The sequence below is a fragment of the Alosa sapidissima genome, chromosome 18 (genome assembly GCF_018492685.1).
Source record: "Alosa sapidissima isolate fAloSap1 chromosome 18, fAloSap1.pri, whole genome shotgun sequence".
NCBI classification, from domain to species: domain Eukaryota; kingdom Metazoa; phylum Chordata; class Actinopteri; order Clupeiformes; family Clupeidae; genus Alosa; species Alosa sapidissima.
The window spans coordinates 12084186-12108328 of record NC_055974.1 but is presented as its reverse complement, the minus strand read 5'-3'; the positions used below and the strand labels follow the sequence as shown (position 1 = coordinate 12108328).

The window sequence follows — 24143 nt, the reverse complement described above, 5'->3', positions numbered from 1 at the left end:
GATTTAAAAATGAAGGGAACTTCTGTTTACCTCAAGGTTAAAGATTAAAAACATGCTGTACCACGCAGCTACTTCTGCACATGTTGGTAAGGGAAATCCTTTCATGTGTTCACTTCATTTCATTGAAAAAATGGAAGAAAATGGCTGCTACATCAGTGAGAGACTAATTGACTGGCTGTGGATCACTTCATTTCAACCTGGGGTAGCTATGAGCACAAACCCCCCTTTTAAGATGAGGCCTGGAATCAGACTGATTTGAGGTCAGTAAGCACCAACCCATCTATTTCCACACCACACTCAGACGTGAACCCTGTCTTTACCACACCAGGGCAGCCCTCGTTGCTGTGCCATGGTGGCTAGTCCGCTGCCCAGACTCATAAAGTCAAGATCCCTGGGTTCCCATCATCCTCGCGGCTCGAAAAGTGACCTGGGGCCAAGTCACCGCTCGCTGCAAGCCAGCGGCTGTATTTCACTGCCTCTGACGTAAACAAGGCCCTGTCGGCTCTGCCGTTAAAGCTCTAAATATATATTTTTATTATTTCGTTATTTATACCAGAAAAAAAAAGAAACAAGTTCCTTGTGGATATTGTGCAACACTGACCTTTTTCACGACATATTCGTAAAAATGTTATTCTGTGTGTGTTACTGTACCACGCTCAATGTGCTTCCTATTAGGACTTCCCTTTGACCCGAGCCCTACCACGCAATGGGACTGCACACGGGGAGTCCGACTAATGACTGGAATTACGTACCTTAGCTTAGCGACAATTAACAAGAGACCGAATGACATTCAAACTGGCATGGGGCTCTTCATGTGGGCATGCTTTCCCCTCGTAAGCATCCCTTTAGAAGGTCGGAACCCACCCTCGGCTGGTTTCCCTGAGCGCCTTTTCAAAGTCACGCCAACCGGCGCGCCGGGAATTACCAACCGACATTCTGGAAGTTTTGTTGGCGTGGCAACAGCGACAACTGCTACGGATCGCAGAGGTTGAGAGGTCACAGCCTGGGTGTGACGGCACACTCTCACACATGCTTTCCTGTGTACTGTGGCCCACAGTTGCTTGTTATGAAAGGAAGGGACTTGGTAACAACACATTTCATTGGAGTGAGAATGTTGACAGTGTCTCAGACAACGTAACGAAGGCAACGAAAGCCTAAGTAAATAATGGCCAGGAGACCATTATTTACTGAACTTCCACCTGGGTGTCAGGGTTTAACCGGATTGGTTTTTGCCCAGGGGACTTTTCTAAATGGCCTTCAAAAGACAATGTTCACATCAACATAGTGGCTCTGATCCAAAAAGGGAAAAACTGCCTTTAAAAATATCTAACAGGCAAGTGAGGTAACAAATTCTGTTCCAAAGTAATCAAACTCTCTTTTTAATGCCTTCTAAGAAACCTTCACACTACCCCCATTACAGTCTTTTTTGAAGGCAGCTGTGATGTATCATCTACGCTGCCCATTACCCACAAATTTGTGCAGCAACTCTCTCAAACTGAAAAGAAAACAAAGATGGCGAATGACACTGTTATGGCTGCTGATTGTATCGAAGTGTCATTTGTTTGATTGTACTATTGATCATTTCAGTGGGCAGCTTAAAATGAAAAAGCAACAAAAATAATTCTCCAGCTGTTGACTTCCAGGGGTATACACTAGGTAGCTTTTTAGGGGGGCTTGCTTGCATGCTGTTTAATTACCTGAGAAGCTGTCCTTATCCATGGCGATCAGATCTCTTGCCTGATACAGGTAACAGCGAAGGTGATAGCGAGCTCCACCTGGAACCAGACAGAAAGCAATTTTCAGTTTTAAAAGCCTTTGGGATCATCGCAAACTGAACAAAAAGGAAATTGTGCTTACTGTCAAAAAAGCAAGATATGGTCGGACGGTTGACACCAAAGGTTGTAGTAACAGACTTGTCATCGTTTCTATCTTCTGTCACGCTCCCCTTGAACGACAGAAAAATATAATACAATTAAAATCTCACACATACACATACAGACATACAATAGTTCAACTAGTACAACCTAGGTTTTCAGAGGACTGAATTTTGTTTGCACAAAGGGGTTTACATAACACTGAATGGTGAAAAGTGTTTGTGAGTCCATTAACAAACCACAAGTAATGATGGCAAAGTAATAATCAATTCAATCCTGAACACCCATCAGTGGTTAATTGCTAAAGTGATGCTTACACTATTAGACACAAGGACTCATGGATACAGCATGATATGCTATAGTCACAGGATTCATTAAAGAAACTAAGAATGGACACATTGCAAAACATGCACAAAGCCATGTTTGGGTTATTTCATCTTCACGCATTTGATCTGTTTACCCCAACATTTTCTCACAATCAATATGAAATGCAACCATGTTGATCCACTTGATGATCTGAGAAGTGGAATAAAACGGATGTGTTTGTTCAACGGACATAAAAAAAGTTGTATCTTGGTCATTTTATGACCTTAGGTTGGCTTTTAAAAGACTGGATCTGATGTCTAAATATTCCAGTGGCCTGTAAACTGAGTATGTGCTAATGATGGGCCTACACATCGGAGACTTCAAGAGCAGCTCTGAACCTCAAAACCATTGGCAGGGCCTGAAACAGTGTCACCACTGAACATCACTGAAATACAAATCTGCAAAGAGGGGAGGATGGAGCGAGAGGAGTTCCCCCTGAACGTATCCCGCTGCCCAGGATTTTTTTTTTTTTATATATATACTATCTTGAGTCTGACCAGTGAGGGCAGAACTTTGTTCCAAAGGCCCACACTCTCCCGTGCCAGGGGATCTAGCTGAAGCCAATCTATGAAAAAACAAAAACGGCACCACAACGGCTCTCTTCAGCCCACGGTCGGTCTCCGACCCAGCGGCGAGCTTGGGGCAGACGTGCCAATGACGACTTGGAACGAGTCTTGACAGTGCAGACCCACCGGACAAACAAGCACCAGAATTAGAGAGAAAATTGTATTACGGACCCATTCTGTCTCACGCACGCACGCACACACACACACACGCCCACCACTTCTCCTTAAATAGAGTCCCGAGGCAGCCTTATATCACCCGGCTGATTCCACTCCCCTTGCCCAGTCCAAATCAGCACCTCCAGCCCATTAAGGCCGTCGCCCTCACACACCCATTCTGGACTACCCCTGTCTAGCACTCCGCTGCCCAAACCCCACCTCTTTTTCTTTTTTCTCCCAAGAGCGCTTGACATAAGAGCCCTCCTCCATCCCTCCCTCCCTCCCTCCTTCCCTCCCTCCGTCACTCTCTCTCTCCCTCCTCCTATACAGTGTTGATATTATGTGAGACTTTTTTTTTTTACATTGCATCACCCTTGGCCATGAACACCTTCCTATCTTCCTCATCTCTCATCATTCCTCCCATCCTACCCCCTCCTTATCTCTGATAACGACAACATCCAGCCTGCACCAACACCCCCCCCCCCCTTTCCTCATGCCCCCCCACCCCCTACCCACACACACACACACCCCGTTCCCGAGCTTACCAGTGAGCCCTCGAGGGCAAAGATGGCCGCCGGCCCCGTCTTCTCCAGCGGCTCCATGCGGCGGCGCCAGCGGCGGCGGCGGAACGAGTCGGTCTTGCGCGGCTTTAGGTGGAACTTCCAGCCAAACAGAGACGCGTACTCCCAGCCCTCCAGGTCTGACTCATCTGGACGCTGCTGCAAAGGGAGGGTTGTGGGAACTTTAGCGAGGTGCGTCAGAGACATGAGAGAGAGAGAGAGAGAGAGAGACACACACACACACACACACACACACACACACACACACACACACACACACGGCTATCACGTTCAGGCAGCTGGACGAGCAGGCCCCGGCGCTGTTTAGGCAGCCGTGTTAACAGTTATTAGGAACTTCACATCGATCACAGGAGTTAGATGAACTCTAGTCTGCACAAACATCTGGCTACTCTGAGGGTGACACATTTACAGTATAACACTCTTTTCAGGCCCACTGACTGTTAATAATAGCCCTCCACATGGTCAACAATACAGACATCGCTGAGTTAAACAATCACTCAACAACTAAACAATGAATGATAAAATAGAGCTGACAACCTTTACTGCTAGAGTAGAATGTAGTGCAGTACTGTACTGTATAGAATTCCATACATATGAAGTCTGTATACTGTGTGTATGATGCTGTAAGGCACTGTATAGTAGTATAGCTTTTACGTCTAGGCAAGAGATCCAAAGAACCTGTCTACTGTGTTCAAATTCTGTGTGCAGAGAGCTCCATCTTGTGGACAATATGGCACACAATAGCTTCACTTTCACTCCTCACTCACACTCTCTCTCTCTCTCACACACACTCTCTCTCTCTCTTTCTCTCGACATGCACACACACACACACACACACACACACACACACACACACACACACACACACACACACACACACACACACACATACACACACACACAAACACTCTTATTCTCACACACTCTCTTTCTCTCCCTCTGACACACACACACTCTCACTCATTCTCTCTTTCTGAGATGCACACACACGCCCACACAGACACACACACGAACACACTGGCATTCCCTCCCTCTCTGACTCATCCCACTGTGGCCAGTCTCTCAGCGCTGGGCTTGATTGCACATGGTAACAGTCAACCTAATCTTTGCTATACATCATCATCGCTACAGTTAACTTAAATGAGGCACTATGGCCAGAGCGTTTTTCTTCTCTCTCTCTCTCCCCTCTCTCTCTCTCTCTCTTTCCTCTTTCTTTCTCTCTCTCTCTCTCTCTTTCCTCTCTCTCTCTCACTCACACATACACACGCACACACACACATACTCACTCAAACGCAGAGCGGAGAAACACAAGCACACACTCACACAAACACACACACACACACACACACACACACACACACACACACACACACACACACACACACACACACACACACACACACACACACACACACACACCACATTATATATCACATGCAAACATACACATCCATGGCTCCATGCATACAGTATACACATGCTGTGCCTACACAAAGTAAGTACAAGTTATATTTGTGGAAAGGCTAAATTTGGATGATATATGGGATCTTCGCCGAGACACCATAAAGCTCCTGGACTGCAGGCTTTGGGTTTGCGTTCAGATTAGCAGGAGATAGGATGATAAATTAGGTGTGTCTGCCTCCTCTGCCTCCTCCTGAAGCATTCTGGGACAAAACGAGCACCTCCAATCCCCCACTGAGGATCATCCCCATCCGCACATGCTCCGAGACCATCTCCAGAATTCCAGAGACAAACTCACAACTTTTTTGAGTAATGGTGATCCTCACCAGCGATGCGACTGGCTCCCGTTAAAAGGCGCGAGTGAGCTTTGGGATTAGGGTCTCTGTGTCAAAAGCAGCGAAACCAAGAGTAATGCTCATCATAAACAGACACTATAACTCATGGGGTAGCCAAGCAGTGTTGCATCAGTAGCAACCAGCAGAGCCACACAGCCAAATGACTTTCACACACAAACGAACAGAAATACACGAAAGCACAACTATAAATAGCTACATCAAAGCCTGTCTTATGAAGTCCACACTAACACCCATCAAACAATACAAATCAATTGTAAGAGTAAGGAATGACACATATATAATGTATGGGTGGAGCTGTTAGATCTGGCAGATCTAGGCACACGCATCATCAAACACAGATCCACCACCTTTCTCAGGGCCTCCATCTTCTGCAGATCCCTCCTCCTCAGGCGGACCCAGCGCCTCCTGCGGTTGGTGTGGTACATCTTCTCCGCTGGGACCCAAGCCTTGGGCCGGCGGTCGGGGGGAATGGTGATGCCGTACTCCCACCCTGCGAGAGAAACGCAAACGGACAGAAAAAGGAGAGATGAGCGGAACGTTAGGAGAACAGTATAGTACCGTATGTAGGTAACAGCATTCCAGAACATTCCAGGAGGGTTCCAGTGTGTTTCCATGCCTTGGTCGTCCACAGCACGGTTCAGGTCCTCACTCCACTCCACGTCCTCCCACACCCAACCTGGCGGACACTCGATCTCCTCTTTAGGAATGGCCTTCTCCCCATTCTGAGTAACAGTGGACACAATGCAAATATTACATCATAACAACATTATAACAACGACAAAAAAATGATATTCTGCAGCAATATATTAAACATTTCAATTTGATATGCAAATACATAAATATTAGATGACTAAAATCAAGAAACTTGATTCTGTAACTTTCATTTTCAAGATTAGCTTTATTGCAGGTGTGGTGGAGGAGTGGCAACGTCACCAACCAATCAGTCCACGAGGGTTTGATTCCCGCCACTGCAAGTCAGTATCGCTTTGGAAAAAAGCGTTGGCTAAATATCAAGTCAACTTTAACTTTTAACATTAACTACATCCATGCTCATCTCCTGGAAATGAAACATCTGTTCATTTGATTGGTGAAAAGAATGCATTTGGAAATGAGCACCACTGCTCACTGACCACATCAGTGAATCCTTCTGGCATTCCAATCCACTGTCCCCCTGGCAACCGCATCTGGTTCTCAAAAACCTCTTCCACAAAACTCATGTGTCCTGCGTCAGTGTCATACAGCAACCTGATCAAAATGGAAATATGTCAGAGCACATGGAGCTGAACCATACATCATGAATACATTTTGATACTCATGAAGCAGAAACAGTTACATACAAACCCTCTCAGTCTCAATCTCTCTCTCACACACACCCACAGACACACCCACCCACACACATATGAATGCACACACACACAAATGTGCGCGCGCAAACACACACACACACACACACACACACACACACACACACACACAAATGCACACACACACGAATGCATGCGCGCACACACACGCACCCACACACACACACACACACACACACACACACACACACACACACACACACACACACACACACACGCACCCACACACACACACACACACACACACACACACACACACACACACACACACACACACACACACACACACACACTCACGTTTTCTCTGGGCTGATGAACCAGTCTCCACCCCAGTTCCAGCCTGGTGAGGGTTTGAAGGTCTCCTTTGGGAGCTTGACTCTGCCGGTCACGTCGCTGAACTTTGGGTAGGAGAGCCCTGTGGTGCACCAGTTCCCCACCAGCGCCAGCTTGGTCTGGTTCTCATACTGCAGAGGGTCAGGAAGAGAACAGTTAGGCCAGATCAACGCCAGAACGCCACACTGTTTATTACTTTACATAGGAAATTGAGGAACATCCCCCCAACCACGCACACATACACAAACACACACACACACACACACACACACATACCAACATGCACAAACACACACATAGACACACACACACACACACACACACACACACACACACACACACACACACACACACACACACACACACACACAGACACACACACACAGACACACACACACACATGTGCACACATATGCACGCACGCACAAATGTAAACTATGCCATGACAGTGTCACACACTGTCCCATTGTGAGTGGGCATCAATTGGAAGTAAATTTTACAAACAATCTATGAGGGAATGAATGTACTTCTGTCCGCAAAGCATACGGCAAGAGATGTTTGAAGTGAACTGCTTAAGAACCAGGTAGTGTCAGGGGGACATTTGGAAAAGATGGAGATTCACAAACACTTCCTCACCGTCTCGGCAAACACCGACAGTTTCCCTTCGGCGAACTGGTTGAAGTTTTTCACGTCTGCCGCCAAACCAAACCAAACCTTCACTCGAAGCTGCGCCGGGATCTTAGCACCGCCCTCTACGTCCTGTGGGTACTGACCACATGTGAGAGCAGAGAGCGCGTGCGGTTAAAAACCTGCCCGTAACAACTGAAGGGACAACAGAAGATGTAGGACGTGGTCACACGGCCATTATCGTTCCTGTCACCACACCACAAGAGAGGAGACACTTTCATCTTCACAGAGTGGGTGTCCAGTTTAGATTACAGAGGCAGGAAGGGGATGATGAGTGCGCATTTCAGAAGATAAATCATTTAGTTCATTTCAGATGCATGGTGCTGGCTCTACTTGGAGTTGGTAAGGAGCTCCTTCAAACGGAGATTTAATATATCCCATTCATTTTACACTTCAATCAAATTAAACATATCAAAATCAAAGGCAGAGATACAGACATTAAAACATATAGATAAATACACAAGTATGCAGTCCTTAGCCCCCCCCCTCCCAAACACAAACACACACACACACACACACCTTCACAAACACTCCACCACGCACACTCTCAACAGACAATAAATTTACCTAAAAATCATCTTTGCATGCAATAACTGCAACTATGTGACCCTGAATGGTTCTGATGGAATGGCCAGTGAAAAACTCCATTAAAGTTTTGTCAGTACACCAACCCTAAGTACACACACTGTCTATTTTTTTGTCTATGAGGGAATCCTGAGTGAGTCATTTTCCGACAGGTTAGATTTTTAAAGTCAAGCCCCCAGAGTGTAGTACTGTAGCTGCCTGGCTGCTCTAGCTGTTGGCTGCAGCAACTCGAGCTAGGTAGCACCAATCAGTTTTTTTTTCCCTTTAACTCTTAAAGGTGTAGGTTTTTGAACATTCTAAGTTCCGCAACAATTGAAGGTTCTAAAATTCTATGTTGAATTCAATGAACCCAGATATTCTTTAGAACGTTCATTTCTCAACATTCCCGTCACACCGGTGTGATGGTACTCCTTTAAGGGTTAACTCACCTTCATGAGGACGGTCTGGAGCTGGCCACAGTGTTTCCCACAGTAGCCCTGGGAGAAGAGCACCTGGTGGGCAGGGATGCGGTGGTACGCCACCCGCCGGTCCCCCTGGAGCATCCAGATCACGATGTCTGGCAGGCTGTTTTGGGGCTGGCGGAAAGAATGACGGGCAAAAAAGAATAGAGACAAGGAAAAGCCAAGATTGGTGTGTGTGTGTGTGGTTAGAAGGGAGAAAAATCAAAGGCTAAGAACCAAGAGAATGTAGCTATGTATACTGATGGAAGACAATCAACAACAAACAACTGTTTATATACATATGAAAATACAAGAAAACAGAAATTATTTTAGTGTTATTTTAGATATATTATACTGTAGACATGGTTTTATTTGAATTACTGTGTAGTTCAAGAGAACTACTGCAGTGCAGACTGCATTCAGCTGCATACAGTCCTTGAAGACAGCTTCCATGCTTTAGCACGGCCAACACAACAACATCTTTACAACATGGACTACACTTACCTCTTCTGCCAAACTGCGCAATCTCAGGGCCCAGTCCTCAGCTAGGTCCAGTACCATGCTCACGTCCGTGGCCGCTCCGTGTTTGAGTGACAGCGCCGCCTCCACGATCTGCTGCAGGTTCACCTTGCGCAGGTTTCTCAGGGATCTGTCCAGTGCGGTCACACACGGCCAGTCATCGATCTCCGGCAGCTCCTCACTGCACATAAGGAGGGGAGAGATAATTTTGCTATGATTGATCACAATAATTTGCATTTCACAATGATTCATCACACTCCACTGGATCACCATGTTACTGTAAAGTGAAGACTGGCTGATTTTTTTGCCCACAAAAAAATAATATCTACATTTTAGTTCACATAATTAACACAACACATCATGTGGTAAACAATACATTTCACACACACACCATTTCAAAAATGGCCATGATGAAATGTCATGCCTCCATATTTACTTTTAAAACTACTTTTGCTATATTCACCTGCAATCTGCAATGACATCGTCCAGGAGTTGGACCAGCTTTGCTTCCACGTCCTCCAGATCATTTCCTGCTTTCAGCTCCAGCTGCACCTGCTGCAGGTTGGACTCCTGGAACAGCCAGAGGACGAGACACCATTACAGACAACTCAGGGCTATATTTTATTTTATTATATTCTTTGCTATATTTTATTTTCTAAGGAGGATCACTCTATGATCACCCAGGTGGGTGCTACACATTGGTGGGGGTTAGTGTGGTTTGCCCTTTATGTTAAAGCGCATTGGGTGCCTTCATAAAGCGCTATATAAATGTTATTACTACAAAGTAGTGAATTTGGGTATTGCACTAATAATAGTATCTAGCATATCTACATTTAAAGATATTTTTAGCATAAGTGTCTCTTGTCTCACATTAAAGAAGAGTAATATAATTTAAATATAGTAAATATAATATCTTGACACAATACGACATTAATAATTTGAAGATTTGGAGAAATAATGAGCTACGAGAAACATTGTTTTTTTCTTTTCTTTGTGGCACCCCCAAACTGGCAGTGTGGATAGTGGGAAAAAGTGTGTGTGTGTGTGTGTGTGTGTGTGTGTGTGTGTGTGTGTGTGTGTGTGTGTGTGTGTGTGTGTGTGTGTGTGTGTGTGATTGCGTGTGTGTGTGTGTGTGTGAGGGACCCACCACACGTTCAGCAGTACTAAGCAGCATGTTAAGAGCCTCAATGCGTGGGCTGATGTCCTCCCACTCTGAGGACAGGACCACCACAGGCTTCACGTTTCCCCACGGCAAATAGTAGTAATGACAGCCTGCAATCACACCAAGCACTCAGCGCCAAGTCACACCAAAAATAAGTTATAAAATAAGCTAATTCACTGATTCAGTTGGAATACAAGACAAATTAGCGTGGAATTTATGTACAAAACAATAATTCTACATCAACATTTAAAATAATTAAATTTCACATTTTAAATCAAATTCAACATTTTGGTAAATTCATTGGACAAACTTTTTTGAGTGACATTAAAAGCCCACCAGAGGGTGCTGTTTCTCACCGTCGAACACAGCCCTGCTGAACCCGGTGGTAGAGGCCAAAGGAAGGCAGGTGTGGTCAAACTTGTTGCCGTAGTTACCAATGCTGACCTCGAACTGAATAGCGTCATCCACATCCTGCAGGAGAGTGGCGGAATAGAACGATGCGAAGAGGGAGTACTTCCTCTTCCGCATGAACTTCTAAAAAAAGTAAACAAAGCAAAATGTTTCTCAGTGTGTTGTCTGTCACATCATGCCTTCAACTAAAATTCTCTGTGACAGGCTCACTGCTTTTTGATCTTTGGCTAGGCCAATCACAGCAGAGGTTATGATATGAGTTTGTGTTCAGAGGTGTAAATGTCCTTCAGAAAGTAATATTTGCCCCAATCATATTTGTTCCGACCATTCACTAAACCAGCTGATTCTAGTTGGCACAACTCAGCCAGGTAGATGAGCTAATTAGGCTAGTGAAATCACCTGTAGAACCAATACATGATAGGACTTTTTACTTTCTGAAGCCGGACTTTCACATCTCTGGTTTAGCTACATTTGTACGGAAATTAAAACTGATAAGCCAAATTATAGGAAAAGATTTCAACTCTTGATGCCTAAACTGTAGGATGTCTGATTTCACCTCCACCACCAGAAGATCATCAAAGGGGATGTCCTCCACCCGATGCTCCCCCCGGTCCACCAGCTTGGTGCTGAGCTCCACTAGCACACGGCCACGGTACGCCACTCCTTCACCCTGCAATGACAGCACCATGCTCTCCCAGTCATGCATTAGATTGACAGCACCTCTCAGAATGGGTCATCTAGACTGAACCTGACCACACTCACACAGGATGGAGATCTGCGATCAGTTCATGAAGACAACAACAGACTGTCTAATGTGTTTGTCCTCATCTTCATTTGAGAAATGCAATCAAAATCAACCAACATGCATTGAAAATAGAAACCAACTAAAGCCATTTATGGCTGACACCCAGTTTGCATGTATGAATTGATTGATTGATTGATTGATTTAAAAATGATGTTAAAGGTGCGATTTGTAGGATTGTTACGTTCTGTAGGCCAAAATCAAAACACTGGTGAACGTTCTCAAGACTACCAGACGCGAGCCTCTTCTGGGTTGCCAGATGTAATGAAGACTTAGCTAACGTTAGTTGACCTGCAGCTGCTTTAACGTTTCTCCAACCATGACCCAGCTACACATTAAGGAAACAATGAAAACAAAAAATACCTCTCTAACCAACGTAACATATTTAGCTGAAGTCAGCGATGCAGATGAAGTTTAGCCTAGGCTACCTGTTGTGGAGAAATACGTTTGACGAAGACGTCACAATATCAGGAAGCTCCTCCGATGTCCACTTAATTTGTTTCTTGTTTTAATTTTGTAAATTTGCCTGCCTCTCGTAGGCGTTCATGACAACAACTGACAGCTGTTGACAGTTGGCCTTTGCTAATTTGGCAACCCAAATAGGAGGACGCGCTAGCCCATTATTAATACACTATTCTAGAATTAATCGTTCAAAACATAAACGAAAATTCCAAGAGATTCCGCCCCGTAACTCATTTTTTTCATGGGTTTTACGGGGTTTTACGGGTTAATGTTGTCAAATAAGCCATTACTTCAATTCATCGTGTTTCCTTACTCTCTGACAACATATGGTGATCATTTTTGGAATGGTTACAGTTTATTTTCCATTATTTCCTACATACTGGACCTTTAAGTGCAAAATCATACCTTGCCCAGGTTGAGGACCTCATTGGGGTCAGTGAGGACACTGAACTCACGAAGACTCCCGTACATGTTGACATAACAGGGTCCAAACGTTGGCAGGAAACCCACACTGTCGTCCACTATGATTTCAAAGGGCAAAAGTGTTACTTCTTCTGTGGTCCAGTAGATCCGAAACTCATTCTCAAAACAACTCTAACTTTCTGCTCACCTGGCAACAGAGCATCATGAATGAGCCATAAGGCCCAAACAGAACAATGGATTAATCAGGAACATTCCCAAGTGTGAATACTGGCCAAAATGATTGTGGATAAAGTCTGGCAATAGAACTTGTATATCCCAATATTCTAAACAACCTTGACAAATCCAGAGACAATTTTTTGGAGAACTAGCAGCCATCATTAAACAATTCAGACAGCAGCCCATAAACAAATCCCCAAAACAGAGGTCACATACTTCTCCCCAAGTGTACAGCAAACAAAACTTACAGATTGTATCAAGTATCAAGCTTATCACTTGTCAAAGCAAAACACAGCCTATCAGTACAGGCTGGTTAAACAATCAAAAAGAGAGGAGGGAATGTAGGAGTGAAATAATAGACAAAAGAGAAAGAAATGTTGGACATACTGATGTGCGGGAGAGTCCTTGTAGACATATCATCTGAGAGCACATTGAAAGATGAAGGAGAGTTTAGAACTTAAGAGTGGAACCGTGAAGTCACGTAGAAAGCCAGAGCACTGGACAAAGCCAAGGTCAACGCATGACCCACTCAAACCATGGCAGTGTTTCTGTTTTCTAGACTAGATCGGTGTGAGGCTGCAAGCGTCCTCTCATCAAACACCTCAAAGTCAAGCCCCATGCAGTATGGCAACAAGGTGTTAGAGAAAGGGGTCAGACTCAGAGAGGTCATCTCCAGCAGTGTCAGTGACCAGTGTTTTCATTCCCTGTTGTCTTGCATTTCATCAAGTGAGTGATGTGCTATGATTAGGTCAGATATTTTTGTGAGAGAGAAGCCAACCCTCAAGGTTTGCATGATGAGGTTATCAGCTTTGCTGCATACACTAGGTGGATTTCATTGGTGCGGTCTGCAGTGCAAAAACAACGTCCCAACAAGCTCACCAAACCAAACCAAACCAAACCAAACTACTAAACCACTTCACACCCTTACACACACCATTACACACACATGCAGCTCTGGTAGTCATATCTCTCAGTGAAGGGCAGTGGGCGGCCACAGCACTATGTGATAAATCACCACCAGTGCACACATTTGGATATAGTTTCACTGCAATCAACATCGAGCAAGTGTTATATATCACAGTCATCCAGAAACTTTAAAAAAAAGATAAGATCTTGTGTTTACCTTCTATCTCTCCTCCCGGGGCTGAGATCTTAGACATGCACAGGTTTAATGTTCCAATCACGTCGTTGTGACTAGCTCGATCCCTGAGGAGGACGAAAGACAATTGGGACTTCCTCTGGTCACACAAAACTTACAGATTGTATCAAGTATTGCTGTTTATCACTTGAAAATATCACACCACAACATGTCATTAACTGAATAAAGTCTAAATGTCCATCAACTCTTTATAAACATTTTATTATTATCAAGTCTATAATGTACAGTGCCCAGTGTGAAAGTCAACAGTACTTTAAATTAATATCAGTATTATAACATTTACCTAAATATATTGAAAGTATATGCATATGTAGTATATAGCACATGAATATGCAATATATTACAAAATGACAACATCCACTTAACTTCAGCTATCAACTCACCAGTCTAAAACACGGATCCTCATCTTCTCACACATAGAAGGAAACTGGACATGAGCAGAGGTCAGGGGTCAGAGGGGAATGGTTAGAAAGATCAACTCCACTAATACTGATCGGCTTTAGAGGGGGGAAAAAAACTAAAGTGTGAAGTCTTACCCGAACAGGGAGAGTCAAGCTCTGATTCCACTGTGGATTGGCGTTCTTCTCCAGGATCTTACTGCAGATCTGATGGTATGGATGGTGAAGGGCTTTAGTATGAGAAACGTATGCTGATGTTTATCATACATGTGTTTTCATGGAGAGAATTGAAATTGAACAGTATAATGGTGTAGTAGTACCGTTTTCCCAGCAAAGTTGACCTCCACAAGAGGATCAACCAGGTTTTTCCTGTTAGAATCAAATCCTAGAATCTGTTTCATGCCATCCATGAAGGCATCATCCACTAGGGTTAGTAAAAAAAAGACAGAAAAAAAATATTATTTCCCTCACACTCTCAGACAAGACAAACCTATAGTTCTACATTGTTTTTCATCTATGGGAAAAGGTATTAATATCACAAAGTAATCACAGTTCTCTTAGGATATCAAGCCCTTCATTGGATAACACACACACACACACACACACACACACAAGATCATTAACACACACACATACACATGTACACACACACACACACACGGACACATGTACACACACACACATACATATACACAGACACACACACATATACACATGTACACGCACACACACGCATACATACACACACACACACACACACACACACACACACACACACACACACACACACAGTGTACTCACTCTGCGGGAGATCTTCTGCTCTGAACACTCGGAGTGTGAAAATGGCTCCTCTAAGGGTGAGCCCCGCAGGGCGCAGCAGATTCCCCTCAATGTCCTCCTTCTCCTCAACACCCTCTTTTCTATCCATCTGATGGACACACACACACACAAACAGTATTTGTAAGTTTTAGCTGGAAGCATAATTTTACTAAAGTGACTGGTATTCAGCAGAGGCAACACAGACTCTTACCCCTGGGCCAATCAACTGTCAGGTTTATACAGGAATTAAGTGCCTATGAAGGTTTTGATGTATAAGATATATAATGTAGCCTATACAATGTTGATATTCATACATATAAACATTTATTTGGTTCTTTAAAGGTCAACAACCATGACCTCTGTCACTTACTGGTGGTTCATCGCCAGCAGCCAGCACAAACAGACTGACTTTCAGGTAACCCCTGGCACCTGCCGAGAGGTCATCGGGGTCAGAGAGCAGCAGCCACTTCCTGAGGAATGCATGTCCTGGGCAGAGAGGGAAACAGTCAATAAAACATCAGAAAGGACCGGTGGTTTGGAGAGACGAAGAGTGAAAAAAGTAAAGGTGCAGTACTCACTGTGTTCGTGATACACCATGCCCACATCCATCTACAGAAGAGAGCAGAAACATGTAGTAGCAGAAGCCATTAAAGGTACAGTCAGCAGATTTCAAGATCATAACAATTTTGTCACATTAGCAATCATCTCCTCACGACCGCTAGCTGCCCATTCTGTGAGTGCACTGTAAAAAAAAGAAACGGTCTTTGTAGGCAGCCCAGGCTCTGAAAACTGGAAACAAACAAAGTAGCATGTCCCCCTAACAAAAACTAAACTTTGCATGGAGTTTCTCTGGGAATACTGAAAGTAGGGGTGAGATACCTCTGGCAGGTTTTGTTTGGTTCTTGGTTCAAGTAATGCATGCTGTTTTGGACAAAAGCTTCTGCTAATAAATTTAAATATAAACATAAACACAAACAAACGTGACTTCCTGCTAAATCATTGAATGCACCTTTAATACTAACTCAGGACAAGCTACATTCAATCACAATATCAAAATAACCACAATGTCAGCTCAAACTCAAGACAATAACATTACTAGCACAATATGCTAAAGACAGATAGATGTTGACTGTAGTGTAAGCCCGATTGAGAGAATTTACCTTGAATTCACCAACCACAGAATCTGTCCGCAAAGACTTGGAGTCCAGCACCTATGGGAGACACCAGAGATGTTCATTCAGGAAGTGTTTGAGCACAGGATTTTATGAGACGATAGATGAAGATGATGTGCTGTGTTTAGACTTACTGTGATGAATATAGGTTCATCAAACAGGTCTGATGGTGTTTCATAGAAGTTCAAGAAGAACGTCTGGAAAACAGAGCTTTGGCATAAGAGTTTCTACTTTGCCTGATTAATTAAGATTGCATTATAATTGCATTACAATTGACTTCCTGTCCAACAAAAAGGGATAACAGCAGAGGTACCTGAAGTGGCTAAGCTTTTTGTGGGGATTAGGTTGGAGTTTGGAAGGTTGGAAAATTATTACATAATTATCATATATTATTTATATGTGGAATACATGGCATTTCCAAGGAATCAATGCACTAAAATACAGATGTTTCAGCATATAAAAATTGATACACACATCAATAAAAAAAACATTTATCGTTCCTTTCACCTCATCAAAGAACGGGTTGTTGCCTTTCCGTATACGAGTCCTCTTTGTCTGTCCACCAACAGTGACCTTCACAACAGGTTTGATGTTGACACCTGGCAGCTGTCGACCCTCAATAATTCGTACCCGTACCTGAAACATAGAAAGAAGTAAATGATAATTCACTTGTCTAAAGTCAAATATATCAACTATAATAAGGCCTACCTGTAGCAAGCAATTGTCTATAACTGTTATTGTAAGCCAATTATTGCAAGACTTTTATCTTTTAATTGCAGTCTTTATTGCAATTCATCAAATCATACTTGGTGAATAATTTCCAATTTATACAGGATTAATATTATTATAGTGCTGACGAAGGTTTTGATGTGGAAAATATATCACAGGATGATGTGTTTTACCATTCTAAATATTTACACTGACTGCATATAGTGTAAAGTGTGCAGTCATTCAGTACCTCTCAAGCAAGAGAGTATAGGTTTTCCACGGTAACAGGGTAAATAAGATTATAGTCACATGTCCATCATGAGCTAGGAGTTTGAGGAGAGTTACAGCTGAAAAAAGGTCACTTTGTTGGGAATAGGCCTTTATATACTAATAATTACAATTACATCTGGAAAATTACACCTGAATTTGATACCCTCATACTATGGTTCTCTGAGAAGTTTACAGTAACTAGATACATTTCACGACTAGCTTGTAAACACTCATTTTAAAGCCTTAAATGTGCAGTCAGCGATCGTACGGGATAACACATTTTTATCACCTTCAGTATGACCCGCTAGCTGCCCATTCTGTGAGTACACTGTAAAATAAAAACGGTCTCTGTAGGCAGCCTAGGCTCTAAAAGCTGGAAACAAAGTGAGGGCAGCCTGTCCCCTAAACAAAAACAAAACCCTGTGTGGAGATCCTCTGGGAATACTTAAGGGAGGGATGAGCTACTTCTCTGGTGTGTTTCGTTTGGTCCTTGGTTAAAATATAACGTACATTGTTTTGGACAAAAGCAATTGCTAATAAATTTAAATATAAACATAAACATAAACAAACACAACTTCCTGCGCAGTTTCTGACTGCACCTTTAACTGTACAGTATATTAACTTAATCTACAAAACAAACATACTCTCTCTCTCTCTCTCTCTCACTCACACACACACACACACACACACACACACACACACACACACACACACCTGCAGGTCCTGGGGTTTATTTGATAGGGGTGCTTTGCTCGTGCTATGGCGCTTCTTCTTCTTCAGACTGGGGTTGAAGTTTGGGGGGGCTTTTTTGGGCGGGGCGGTGGGCACTCCTGGCTCCTGGGGCCCCGGGGTGCCTGGCATGGGCTCCGGCTCCTCCACCGTCTCCATCATCAGCATGCTCTCCGTGTCATCCTCGCCCATGGTGTCCAACGAGAAGACTGCCCACACACACACACACACACACACACACACACACACACACACACACACACGCCAGGACAACAATGGCAAATTCACTCACATGCTACAGTATTATTCCTCACAATGTGCTCACTTGGGTTGGGTTGTGTTGAGAGTCCTTGTTTTGTTACATTTTGCATCATGCTAAGAATCTCTTTGCCTAGCTGTGTTCATGCACAGTTAGTTATTCTCGAATAGCTCACCCAATTACGTAACCTAATTTAGATTTTAACTATTTAGGGCTGAGTCCAGTCAGGAGACTGCTCCACTATGGTGTGTAGGTGTGTGTGTGTGTGTACTGTGCACATACATATCTGTATGTAAGTGTGTACATGTGTGTGAATTGTGCACTGGTATTCATGAGGTAGCACACACAGCTGCTGCAGTATTGGCCTCTTTCACTCTTTACTCAAGAGCTATAACTATTATAACAACCCAGTGTTTGTGTATATGTGTGTGTGTGTGTGTGTGTGTGTGTGTGTACATGTGTACGTGTGTGTGTGTGTACATGTGTATGTGTGTGTGTTTTGTGTGTGTGTGTGTGTACATGTGTGTGTGTAAGTGTTTTGTGCGTGTGTATGTGTGTGTGTGTACATGTGTACGTGTGTGTGTGTGTGTGTGTTTACCTGTCACAGTGTCCAGTTCTACGGGCGTGTGCACGGCCTCTGGTTGGGGAGGAGGCTGAAAGATCGGGGCCATTCCAGGAGGAGGAATGTAGGAGACCTGCAGGGTCACTGTAGCCTGGAAAAAAACAAATAGGAAATAACAGTCATCAACATCATTACACTTCACCCACCCAGTCACAGACAGCACTGAATCAGAACCATTCTTATTTCAATGCGTATTTTTGACCATCCCAGTCTTATCCTTAAACTATACATGTATCTTACATGTAAATGTAAATTTCTTGGTTTAAATGTAAAATTCAGGTTTCTAGGCCAAGTATACTTGCGTATTTATCCCATCTGTGAATTAGTGAACACACAGAGAATACACAGTGAAGTGAAGCACACACTAACCCGGAGCAGTGAGCTGCCTGCTACAGTGGCGCTCGGGGAGCAGTGAGGAGTTAGGTGCCTTGCTCTAGGGCACTTCAGCCGCGGCCCACTGGTCGGGGCTTGAACCGGCAACCCTCGGGTTACAAGCCCAAAGCCCTAGCCAGTAGGCCAAGACTGCCCCATACTCATACATACTCATATTCAAGCTAACCTAATCAGTTAGTGCATTAGTGCAGGCTGAATTATGTCTGTCAAATGACTGAGTAAGGCTCTGTGCTGGTGCATTACGCTGAGCTAAGTCTGTGGCACTAGAGAACAGAGCTTATGAGCTTATCCTCGTGATCCTGGGGCCCTGTGTATTGACACGGCCTGTAAGCATGGGTATGCTTTGTTTCACAGGCCCTGATGGTCACTAAAACATATACCCATGGAAGGGTTCCCTGGGCAGTTTCTGTGGTCATTCATTGCATCAATCAAAACCTCTCCAACCTCTTCTGTGGAGTTTCTGAATCATATTTTTCTTTTTTCATTCTTTTATTTGGCTGACGGTTTTATCCAAAACGACTTACACAAGTCAATTAATAGCAGGGCCAGTCTCCCTGGAGCTACTATGAGTTAAGTGCCTTGCTCAAGGGCACAACGATGGCAACCAGGAATTGAGCCCACAACTTTTCAGGCTACTGCATGCTAACCAACAGAAGCTGTAGTCAATATAATACTGATGTCGATCTCAGGTACTTGCATGGTATTTGCAAGGTACCGGTGGCAATACAACCTCAATGAATGGATTCATTCTCCAAGCTGACATGGACTCAAATTTGGGTTCATCACATCATACAGATCGCAATGGGGACAGTCCAAATACATGCTGTCCCAGTAGTGTCCCAGTAGCGTCCAGAGATCTGTTTCCTCAAGGCAAAGAGGAGGGAAGGCAACTGGCAAAGTGTTCCCAATCTAGAATTTGTTTACGATACAGAATGCCGGGATCAGAGTGATACCTAGACCCACTGAAGACTTTTCCTGAGGATGTGCAAGCTATTCTGAGAGCAGAGGAGTAAATGCCTAGCTCTGAGCCCCTCAAGAGAAAAACAAACCCTCTCGACTCTGCCCAAAGCCCTGCAGCACACAATACCAGGAAGCTGCCCTTAGGCAACAGTGCCACAGATCTCCCACTGTCACAGGAGCCAGTCAAGTGAGTCCAGGAAACCCAGGTGGAGACGAGACGGAGGGAGTGGACACAAGAAACGTTGCAGATGGATGAGAACAGGGTGGGGCCAAGGGTGTGGGCTCCTGGCTCAGGATTCGCGGTCTACTGGAAGGATGTGATTTTTCTCTTTAATCAGTGAGTGGAATGGAATGCAATGACCAACTCGAGATTCTATTTTAATGCCTTTCAGCCTCAGCTTAGAGAGAAAGAGAGAGAGAGAGAGAGAGAGAGAGAGAGAGAATTGATTGTTAATCAATTTATCCGGCACCACAAGTGGGTCCAGTGCCCATGGGACCCAGGTTCGAATCCGACTAGATCCGGCCATTTCCCAAACCCCATTCCCCATCTCTCTTTCCTACTCATTCCCTGTCCACTATTCACTCCCCTGTCCATTAAAGGCTAAGAATGAAACTCAAAAAGACACCTACCCCTGTGTTGTTCTTTTTGGTGTCTACTAAGGACACGGTGAAGGTTGCTGCCAGGTTGGGGGAGTTGAGGACATCTCGAAGAGAGACTCGGCATTCGCCCAGGAACCTACAGCACACAAGAGGGGAATAAGGCAGTAGATATGAAGACAGAGGCACGGGGAGGAGAGAGAACGGTATGCTGGAGTGGTTCATGACCCAGTGCAGAGATGTCAGAATTATTCAGCAATGCCCGTTCTTTTCTGTATTTCATCAAATAGAAATTCAGAAATTGTGTACATTTTGTGATGGTGTAACAATTAACAGAAGGGACAAATGTCAAAGGAGGGCCAAGGGTTGTAACTATCATTGTGGACAATTCCACACATATTTATCATGTATTATTTATCATTTATCATGTATTTATCATTTACCTCTCTCTCAAATACATCAACCCAATTAACATAAAAAATACAACTTCAAGAGGTGCCAATTTGACTAGCACACAGTCACTATGACACCAGCCTAATGTCCTTTTGGAAACAGGAAATTCAGCAACCCAAATTAGTAGTGTTGCAACTTTTACTTAGCCTTGATGGGTGGAACAACACATCATTTACATTGCTCATGACTGAAGTATAATAAACGTAGATGGTCAGCTCTAAACTCATAGTGAGTAGATGTTTGACTTCTAATAGCCCAAGACTTTTACAATGGTAAGCAAAATACAGTGGGCCACTTCAGATGATTGAACCCAAGAAAGAATCAGAATATAAGACAAAATGTAATTTATTAAAAATAAAAAAATATTTTTGGCTTGTATTTTGCTGATTATACTGTCCAATTCTGTGAGCACCAATGGTCTAACCAAGGACATACATCAATGTGTTTTTAGATAATTCGCTCCAACCCCTTTATATGAGATCAGACATTCAAAGGCATGGAACACCTAATTATTACAGGAGGACATTACTTTTTTAAGAGTTAATAAAACTATAAAGACATAGCAAATCAGATATAGATCAGATATATATATACGAAGAGTTAGAAGATACTGTATAAAAGATAAAGCTACAATGGTAAAATATACAAAAATACTAAAGTATAGTGAAAATAGTAAACAGTAAAGCAACAGAGAAATGGGAAAGAAGATGCTACTGGATCTTAGAGGAAAGCTCATGAATAGCTACTACACTATAAAAAAAATATATAAACACAAACTCTTTAGACACCCTGCATTCAAGTATGATTTCATGCCAATCTGACCACTCAGTATAGCATAAAACAGCCTACAAACTATAATACATGCTTCACAATATTTTACACAGCTTAGTGTACTGAACATCCATTAGTCAACTTGAGTGCCATCCCCGGACTCTGCCTCGTTTGCCCTGGTTGAAGGTAAGAGGGATGAGGAAACCATGGCAAACCCTACTGAGTCACGTCCTGTGAATCTTCCTTCCTCCCTCTATTCCTCCCTGCCTCTCTGCTCTCTCACCTCTCCCTCGTTTATCTTCCTTCATGTATGAAACGATTGTTCCATTAGCATCATGTAGTTCGGAAACAATGTTTGTTTACAGAATTCCTTTATGGATATGTTCGTAAAGCTGCCAGGCTGTTATGTCAGTCAGCTAATTAGCCTTAGCTGTGGATACCATTGTGCTCTGACGCTTGCTTTCCATGCTTATTTCCATGTTTATTTGTCTAGTTTGGTGTGAACACCCAGGTAATTTATGCTGGGAATTGAGAGAGGGAAGCAAGGGCGAAACTAATGATGAAAACTTCCGCTCAAAGACTCCAGGGGCACAATGGCTTCTGATTGGTGAGTACCTTGGGACACTGACTGGAACAATGCATGCTGGGAGGGTTGACCATTAGTGGTTTCCTTGAGATGAGATGTTTGTCCTTCATAGCGCTCTTGGCCAGCGAATAAAGATGTCCTTGAGATATCACTAGCAGGACCAATCAGTTGAATATTATTATGGTTCCTTACTCATAAATACTTGCTGGTGTTATTTTGTTGTGACATAAGAATAGCATGTATTAATTAGTGAATATACATGCCCACATTTCACAGAGGACCATTTACCAAAGCCAAGCAGGCTGGAGCAGTTTACACAGGCTGGGCAATGCCCCTGGGAATATGAAGGAAGTTGGCGGTTCCCTGATGTTTGGCATTTCTATTATAAATAATGTTGGCTCCACTAAACAATGAAAAATTCCAGAAATTCCACAAAGCGTCTTTATTTTATCTGCAACAATGTAGTTAACTGTTTTTCCATGGCACTGCATCTGTGTAGAAATGCAAACATGACAACTGTCTAATGTTCCACAATGCATAGGCTGACCTATATGATTGGACCCTGTCCAATGTACATTGTCTCCGTGGAGGAATAACATAACCCTGCCGAGGGTTGAAATAACACATCATCTATTTTAGTCTGCGCCTAAGAATTCTGCCTGGACCATTCTGTTCCACGGAGCTGCTTCTTGTGTTCTTTCCGGCCACACTATAATTAACGCTATCAGAGGGAATGATCAGAATTTGTGTCAAAGCGGCAAGGTGATCATTTCCAGTTATGTTAGTATGTTAGTATGTAATGGCTCTAATCTAATGGCTTTCCTCTTCATTATAGGCAATGTGAGGGGCCCAAACATGTATTGCTGTAGAATATTCCATTCATACCTGTTCCTGCCCATTTTCTCATGGTCTTTGACCACCACATGGATCTGTGCACCAGAGTCTAATGGCACTCCTTTCAGGTCCCACTCAAAGCCCTGGAGGAGAAGCAGATCATGTATTTGAGAGAGAGAGAGACAAGAGGGAAGATCACTTTACTTTAAAAACGTGCTACAGATATATAAGTTATTTTAAATGACATTGCATAAGTGCAACAAATATTTGGCAAACATATTTTGCTCATCAAAGAAACCAAGAAAAACTGACCTCATTCCATACTGGGTTAACATTGTTTTTGACAACTTTGGTCTTCTTCTTCGTCCCTGGCCAAAGAGAAAACAGAATGATTATTATATTATATTATATTTTCATGTCACTGAAAAGTCTATGTTTACTTCTGTGTGAACTCCCAAGTTATGCTAGGGGCAAATGATTTGTGGTTATGGCTGTGAAAACATTCAGACACTTTGCCAGCAGGCTATCTGAGCCGTGAACGGTCCGACGGGGACAGCTACTTAATGGGAGAAACACCAGGGAATGTTACAAAATGTGATGTATGAAGCCGCTCTTGTTATGATGGTAGGAAGCTGATAATGGCTTTAAT

The 24143-nt window shown here is 43.4% G+C and overlaps 1 protein-coding gene across 13 annotated transcripts in view; it reads right to left on the bottom strand.

Moving 5' to 3' along the window:
* Positions 1-24143, bottom strand: part of dysf (dysferlin, limb girdle muscular dystrophy 2B (autosomal recessive)) — a 74026-nt gene that overhangs the window by 44009 nt on the left and 5874 nt on the right. For 6 of the 13 annotated variants that reach the window (XM_042069388.1, XM_042069391.1, XM_042069394.1 and 3 more), the window contains exons 2-32: positions 23807-23862; positions 23546-23637; positions 20884-20989; positions 18877-18991; positions 18005-18228; positions 16820-16948; positions 16447-16509; positions 16301-16351; positions 15719-15749; positions 15511-15626; positions 15123-15249; positions 14642-14745; positions 14460-14528; positions 14307-14350; positions 13888-13970; positions 13152-13184; positions 12531-12646; positions 11418-11531; positions 10807-10984; positions 10436-10560; positions 9752-9858; positions 9274-9469; positions 8758-8904; positions 7694-7825; positions 7022-7188; positions 6491-6605; positions 5977-6082; positions 5708-5850; positions 3508-3681; positions 1858-1945; positions 1698-1775 (exon numbers count right to left, since the gene is read on the bottom strand). In XM_042069388.1, the coding sequence (XP_041925322.1) occupies positions 1698-1775; positions 1858-1945; positions 3508-3681; positions 5708-5850; positions 5977-6082; positions 6491-6605; positions 7022-7188; positions 7694-7825; positions 8758-8904; positions 9274-9469; positions 9752-9858; positions 10436-10560; positions 10807-10984; positions 11418-11531; positions 12531-12646; positions 13152-13184; positions 13888-13970; positions 14307-14350; positions 14460-14528; positions 14642-14745; positions 15123-15249; positions 15511-15626; positions 15719-15749; positions 16301-16351; positions 16447-16509; positions 16820-16948; positions 18005-18228; positions 18877-18991; positions 20884-20989; positions 23546-23637; positions 23807-23862 (3429 nt within the window). The remainder of the gene's footprint in view (positions 1-1697; positions 1776-1857; positions 1946-3507; positions 3682-5707; positions 5851-5976; positions 6083-6490; positions 6606-7021; positions 7189-7693; positions 7826-8757; positions 8905-9273; positions 9470-9751; positions 9859-10435; positions 10561-10806; positions 10985-11417; positions 11532-12530; positions 12647-13151; positions 13185-13887; positions 13971-14306; positions 14351-14459; positions 14529-14641; positions 14746-15122; positions 15250-15510; positions 15627-15718; positions 15750-16300; positions 16352-16446; positions 16510-16819; positions 16949-18004; positions 18229-18876; positions 18992-20883; positions 20990-23545; positions 23638-23806; positions 23863-24143) is intronic. The other 7 variants (XM_042069392.1, XM_042069398.1, XM_042069396.1 and 4 more) reach the window with 2 other exon arrangements.